Source organism: Ovis canadensis, chromosome 13 (genome assembly GCF_042477335.2).
Source record: "Ovis canadensis isolate MfBH-ARS-UI-01 breed Bighorn chromosome 13, ARS-UI_OviCan_v2, whole genome shotgun sequence".
Lineage (NCBI taxonomy): Eukaryota > Metazoa > Chordata > Mammalia > Artiodactyla > Bovidae > Ovis > Ovis canadensis.
In genome coordinates this window covers 40,457,992-40,464,807 of record NC_091257.1, presented here as the reverse complement: position 1 = coordinate 40,464,807, position 6,816 = coordinate 40,457,992, and the positions used below count along the sequence as shown (strand labels likewise).

Here is a 6,816-nt window from a genome sequence, read left to right as displayed (position 1 = left end):
TAAAAAACCTTTTATAAAACACCCTCTAAGAAGATTTGCATGGTAAAAAAAAAAAAACAGTTTGGAAAACACTGCATTTTGCTATAGTCTTCTTGACTATTGACAGTACATGTTGGCATATTTAAGACTCCCAGACATTCCACAAGATAGAAATGTTTAGCTTTGCTTATCTCATTGTTTCTCAAACATAATGAATCACAGCTTCATCTTTTTCAAACATAAAGAAAAATGAATTTAAACACACTTTGGGAAATGTTCCTCTAGGTAGATCAGTGTCCAAATCTTTTTCTTTCTCAGTCTCTTTTCCCATGTGAGATGGCCTCGACCTCAAACCACTTCTCAGCCTCTTCCCCAAGCTAAAATATAACCCTAAAATACAATGCAGAACCTGACAAGAACTGGATTCATTCCTGGGATATTGCCAGCGGATGTCATACATCAATTCTCATCTGAAGAGAATCCATGTTCAGCCAAGAGAATATTCAGCTCCCAGCCCAGTTGGTCCTTACAATTCCTACACCAGCAAAAGTTTTCACCAACTAAGGTTTCCTTGTTCTGTGTATATGTGTGTATATTTGAAGTAGACATCTTTCCATTAGGAACTGGGCACTGGCTGAGGTGCCAATTAATTTTGCATAAGCTGCCACTGCGCCCTTGGATGCTAATCCGCTCATTCATAACCACAAGGTATTGTGCTAGGGTCATGTACATGACTTGTGCCTCCAGCCCTGGGATTTATTTAGTCCTTAGCCTCTAGTTCCTGCAGCTGTGTCCTTTCAATGACTGCTTTATGGTGGCCAAGAGAGTTGAGGGCGGCTGCCAGGACTCTGAGATCTGGAGGAACACATGGATGCATTATTCTTCTCTGAACCTTTCCAATTCCTGTTCCGGTCAGATGGGGGAGATGGTGGGAGGATATCTCTGAAGCAGCCCAGCACTTACTGTTGATGGTATTATTCGTGTCTGACATTATTGCAAAAGACAGACTTAAATTTTACCCTCTGTGTGTTCTTCAGGGTAAGGTTAATTACCAGTGAAAGTGTCATAATGCAAAACATAAATTCTGAATTTAGCTCCTGGGTTGTTTTGTAAGAACTGCTATGGAGTCACTATTTTTTGCTTACTCTAAGACTACACACTGGATCCAGTCTGCTTCAGACAAGAGTCCAGGAAAGAGGGCTTACTGTGCTAATTGAATACTAATTGGGCTTTTGCTTAAGTTGTTTTGTGTTACAGTCATTTGCAACTATATTATTTTCTGTATTTATGTCAAGGGGAAAAGAATACCTCAAAGGTAGCAAGATTCTTATTTAACCTGAATATCTGGAATAAAGTATCTTGCCACTTTTTTTCTTTTTTTTGGTACTTGTAATATTTGTAAAGGGTTTTGTTCTGCACTAAGAAAAAGCAAAATATCATCATCATTATTACTGGCCTTTGTTCACAATGGACTTCATCCAGACTCTAACCAGTGACTCTATGACTAACAATCTGAGTCACTAAGTTTCACATGTTTATGAATTTCAACACAATTCCCAGGCTGAGAGTTTTTTGTTTATTTTCATGTTTCAGGACTCAGAAAAAAAGTAAATGCCCTTCTGGATTTCAAATCTGGTGTCACTGAGTGACTGCTCAGAACAACTCAGCACATAGACTGAATCACTCCTTCAATAAAGATTAATATTGGCAACGGTTCAAGAACTACCAACTGTCAAAAGGTTAGTATATTCTTCTGTTAGGGGAAACACATTAAATGAAACCGCCTACCCTGGCCAGGCACAATTACCATATCTGTGAGTTATTTTATGACAGGAGGTCCTGGTGAGAAACATATAACTACCAAGCCACCACCAACTGGAAGAACTGGGGAAATGTCAAAAGGAGACTCCATGTGTCCTACCACCTCCCAGAATCCTCTTGCTGGCATCCACCTTGACTGAGCCACGTGTGTGCCACCAAGGAAGGAGCCTGAGTCAGGGTGATTAACCAGAGAAAACCCGGGAACTAATCCCATCACCATAAAACCTGAGACTGTGTGCCGCATTGCAGAGCAGTTCTCCTGGGTCCCCTCACCCTCCTGTTCTCCACCCAGGTGCCCCTTCCCAATAAGGCCTCTTGGTTTGTCAGCACGTGTGTATCTTTGGACAATTCATTTCTAATTGATAGACAAGAGCCCACTTTCGGGCCCTGGAATCAGTTCCCCTTCCTGCAACACTTTCAGGACAAAAGTCTTTAGCCTGGTAGAGAATTCAGGTAACCATAGATGTTTGCATTTTCACCATGGTAGTGATACTAGACAATTTCAGAATTGAAAATACAGGAACCTCCAACTAAAAAGTGGATCAAGAGAAGGACTGAAAAATGCAAGTATACTTACTGGTTATTAACTCTGCAAAGACGTAGTCTTTATCCTTTTAGCTTCTTCAAAGGAGTATCAGAAAATGGACAATCTGAGCTAAAATACCATTTTTTGTGTGAAAATTCCATTATTTTAATAATTTTCATTTTTTTTACTGTATCCACTCTCATACCAGTTCCACCCTGTCCCTAGATTATAACTGTCCCTGATTGGTCACCCTACACCCATCTTAAAAAGGCAATTACTGTGTCATTTTCCCACCAGATAACATTATAAACAATTGGTCACACACAGTCACAGCATCTCAAAGTAACACCTTACAGTTTTAAAGCATTTTTCAAAGGATCCTCTCGCATGTCACCTCACGTTAATCTCATCTTCACATCCAGTAGAGCAAAGAAAACCAAAAAAACAAAAACAAACTTCATATGCAGTATTGTCCTTCTTACTGATGAGAAAATTGAGGCATATTGTTGGACGTAATTGGCTTAGCCTCATTATCTAACTTCATATGGATCATTACTAAAAAAAATCAGAACCGTCGTCCAAAGCCATTGCAGTAGATGCATAACAGAAATCTGAGATTTAAAAAGAATTTTTGCCTCTTGGTCCTCATACCAGGATTAAGAATAAAGTCAGGGTGGATGATGTTATTCTTGGGTATTGGTTCCTGCAAATGCGATTTGTGATGTCAAATGTATACTGTATTACATTAATGCAGTCCAAAGCAGAGAAGCATAAATAGATCACCCAAAATGTTATCAAAATATACAAAGGTAATAAATAAAATGAATTCAATTTTAAAAAACCATTTGTGCACATTCCGTATTCTTCACAGGATGTCCTGTGGGTCTCTACAGGATCTTCTTGAGATTCTGTGATCATTCAAGTAAGTGATTTTTTTTTAAAAATTGTGAACCTACTGGATTTTCCATTTAAATTAATGGCCCTCTTAAGGAAAGATTTATCTGCCATTTCCTTTACATCTTTCACAGTGCCTGGGCTGAGCACACAGCAATAGCTTTTTTATTTCTTTAGAGCAGCTACATCTGTAAGTGATACTTAAGTTTCTTGTCCCCAAGACCCATGTACCCACGGGTAAACCTGACTTTGCTGCAGTAACAGTGGGATTCCTTAAGGTAAACCACTGCATTCCCACCTCTGAGTGTCTCAGCAGTTCAGGTGTCTGAATCTGAGCACACAGCTTCTACACGGTAACCTGCCCCGACGTGGGGTGGCTGGCTTCCCACCAGAGTCTCCTGAACACTCCAGTCTGATGATCACCTTCAGTTCCTGGAAATTTTAGTGACTTTGGTTGTGAAGATGCTTCCTGGGCTTGCTCTTCGACAATGAAAATAGAAGGTGGTGCCTCACCTTTGAGAAAAGAGGTGGGTCAGACTATAAAAATTGCCCCAAACAAGGACGTCTGACACGTTTATCTGTGCAAGAAGCACCTAAGCGCTGGTTAACAGGAGCCTCCCCGCCGCCTTTCCCCTGCCCATCCCCAGCGCCCCCAGGACAGCACCTAATCTCAGCGACGCACGTGCCGGCTGTAGACACACAAGAGACTGAAGGCACACAGGGCTGAGTCGGGCCATGTCGAAATGACTAATATTTTCCCCACCCGGAGCGACATTCACGGATTGATAACTATTTTCCCCTCAAACCAAGCAAAATCAGCAGTCCTTCCCTGCTTTGCGCCAGAACTTGAAGATGAACAAAATAGTCTTTCGGAGAGGCCTGAGTCCAGCTCGGGGCTTCAGACCAGAGCCGGCTGCAAAGGATGAAGCGAGATGGCAGAGACGAGGGCAGTGAATACATTTAAAGGGAGAGCCGGGCCCTGGAGGAAGGGACAAAGAACCAGGACCCTGTAAGGGGAAAGCTGAGATCAGGGGTTGAATTAACAAAAGATTCATAAAAGAAGGCTCGTGAATCTGAGATCTATGGCTTTAAGCTGCAACCCGGAACAATTAAACTCTGACCACACGTTCTTTAAAAAGTGATGAAGTGGATGACGTATAAAAAACTCTTTTTTCACCCCCGCCCTGAAATCAATAAAGGAAGGGCCTTCTTTCCAAGTCCAGATCCTGTAACCGCGGGTTTGGTTCAAGGGTAAACCACCGCACAGCTCTTTCCAGCTGGGCAGTTAGAGGGTTTTAAAAAAACATCATAGTTTGGTCCACAGCCGCACTTCGAGAACATCCCATACCGCAGGCTCTTTCGCGGATTTACTTGCGGTCAAGAGCACCCAGAAGTCAGCAGGCAGGATTCCAGGACCTTGTTAGCCTGAAAGCGGGGACGACAGACTTAGGGAGGCGGGGGACCTGGGCACGTCTTCTGTTGCAGCATGGGCGAGCTGCGTGCAGCCTGGGTCCCCCGGGTCTCCGAGCTCGCAGACGGGCGGTGGCCGCAAGGGACCCGCGCTCAGGTGGAGACTGCCTCGCGGCAGCTGCGCCCCGACCCCCTCCCCGCCCCCACCGACGCCCCGGGCCCTTCCCCTCCCCCCGCCCCGCCCCGCCCCGCGCCCAGGACCCGCCCGAGATGCGGGCGCGGGCCGAAGCGCTGGAGTCCCGCCAGGCCTGGGGTCCTGGGTGCGCAGCGGCTCTGCCGCCCTGCGGCCAGGGGCGGAGCGGTCCCCCCTCTCACCCCCACCCACCCTCTCCCGGCCCGTCACCCTCCCCTCTCGCTCTTTTCCTTCCCGCTTTCCCCGGAGAAACATGGCCGGGAACCGTGAGGAGGCGCCAGACTACGGGCGAGGCGTCGTGGTAAATGCAAACTCCGATTTCGGGGCCGAGGCGCGCGCTCCCCGCCCCTCCTTCGTTGGCACCCCCTCCCCCACCTCCTTTTTAGATTAAACGCCCGAAATGCATTCGGGAGCGGGCTGGCCACGGCTTTGTTCTTCCCTCCCAGCGGGTCGCTTCCATTCTCCCCCTCCCCCGTCTGACCCCACAATTAACAACCCTTCCCCCGGGGCCTCGGTGTCCCCACCGCTCCCCGACAGCCATGCGCTACTCCCCGGGGTTGAGCCAGCGTGGTTCCGGGTCCCACTCCCGCTGGCAACCAGGAGTCACCCCTGGGCGCCGGGGCGGGGGGGTGGTGCGAGGACCCCCGCGGGTGGCTCTTACGGGCCTCCGTGCTTACGTGCTCCCTCCTGACTCCCCCAGCGCGGGCTTCACGTGTTGTTTTCAAAAAGGATACCGAGAGTTGGCCCGGGCAGTAGGACATAAAGTTTGAGATTTGAAACGCCGGCCAGGGCTCTTACTGTGAGGCCTCTGCATGAGCGCCCCTCGAGAGAGCATCCGTGTCTGCAAAAGGACCCGCTGAGCGAACTCGACAGCATGTGTATGGAGTATCAGAAGGTGTTGGGAGGTTGGGGTCGCAGACCAAATCCTGTTTATCCCTGGGAACCCCACAAAGTCAGCCATCGCCCGGTGGGTACCCAAAGATCAGTATCCTGGAATCAAATCTGGTCTTGCCATACGGCTGCTGGCTTCTTTGGAAGGTAGTGGTTTCAACGTGTCAGGTTTAAAGTGAAACTGTGTTGAGGGTGGTGGGTGGGTGGGGCCAACTTCCTACTTTAAGATTCTTTGTTCAGAAATCAGCCTGTACTGTACAGATAATCCTGTCTGTGATTGAGGCCTGCAGGAGTGGGAGGGTTGCATTAGGAAACATCTCATTGTAACTGATCTGTTCGGGTTGAACTCTGTTGCCCAGGGTTAATTTCACAACAAGCCTGTTAGTCTTAAAGGAGTTCATTTATCTGTTCATTGGGCTCCTGTTTATTCCACTGCTGGGTTCCAGGCAGTGTTCTAGTCTCTGGGAAAACCAGACAGACCCCTGTGTTCGTGGACCTTACATTCTAGAGAGGATCACAGCAAGCAGTGTGAAAGCACCTACACGAAGAATATGCTCTCAGACAGTGATATGTGCAGGGAAGAGAAAAGAGAATCTTGAGATAGTGATTGGAGGAGGACTGGGGCTGCTGATTTAGCTCAGATGGTCAGGTTGGCCCCCTGAGTGACATCTAAGCCAAGAGTGGAAGGCTGAGGGGGAAGCTGGAGATTGAAGAAGGGTACCTGTAGCAAGTCCCCTACATACAAACAAGTTCCCTTCAGAGAGCATGTTCACAAGTCCAATTGGTCTGTAAGTCCAACAAAGTTAGCCTAGGTACCCAACTAACATAATTGGTTGTATAGTACTGTACTATAACGTTTATAATATTTTTCACAAATTATATATTAAAAACAAAAAATAAAACATTTTAAATCTTATAGTACAGTACCTTGAAGAGTACAGTAGTCCAGTACAACAGTTGGTATACTGTAGGGGACTTATTCTCCAAGACAGCACCTGCCAAGGGCAAAGAAATCGTTATATTCTGAGAAGGAATCTTAACATCCAGTTTATGCTTTTGGAAAAAACGATCACTCCACTTGCCATGCAGAGGATGGTCAGGC

At 46.6% G+C, this 6,816-nt stretch overlaps 1 protein-coding gene and 1 long non-coding RNA gene across 7 annotated transcripts in view; one reads left to right on the top strand and one right to left on the bottom strand.

The window, feature by feature from the left end:
* Positions 1–2,466: 2,466 nt before the first annotated feature.
* Positions 2,467–5,886, bottom strand: LOC138417408 (uncharacterized). 2 transcript variants are annotated; one of them, XR_011248111.1, is made up of 2 exons: positions 5,622–5,886; positions 2,467–4,645 (listed from the first exon to the last, which is right to left on the bottom strand). It is a non-coding gene; the product is annotated as an uncharacterized lncRNA (long non-coding RNA). The 2 variants fall into 2 exon arrangements; XR_011248112.1 differs by lacking the exon at positions 5,622–5,886 and adding an exon at positions 5,501–5,579.
* PRTFDC1 (phosphoribosyl transferase domain containing 1) overlaps positions 4,669–6,816 on the top strand; it is a 101,401-nt gene continuing 99,253 nt past the window's right edge. For all 5 annotated transcript variants that reach the window (XM_069547481.1, XM_069547482.1, XM_069547480.1 and 2 more), the window contains exon 1: positions 4,669–5,124. In XM_069547481.1, coding sequence (XP_069403582.1) covers positions 5,077–5,124 — 48 coding nt within the window. In that variant the 5' untranslated portion in view covers positions 4,669–5,076. The remainder of the gene's footprint in view (positions 5,125–6,816) is intronic.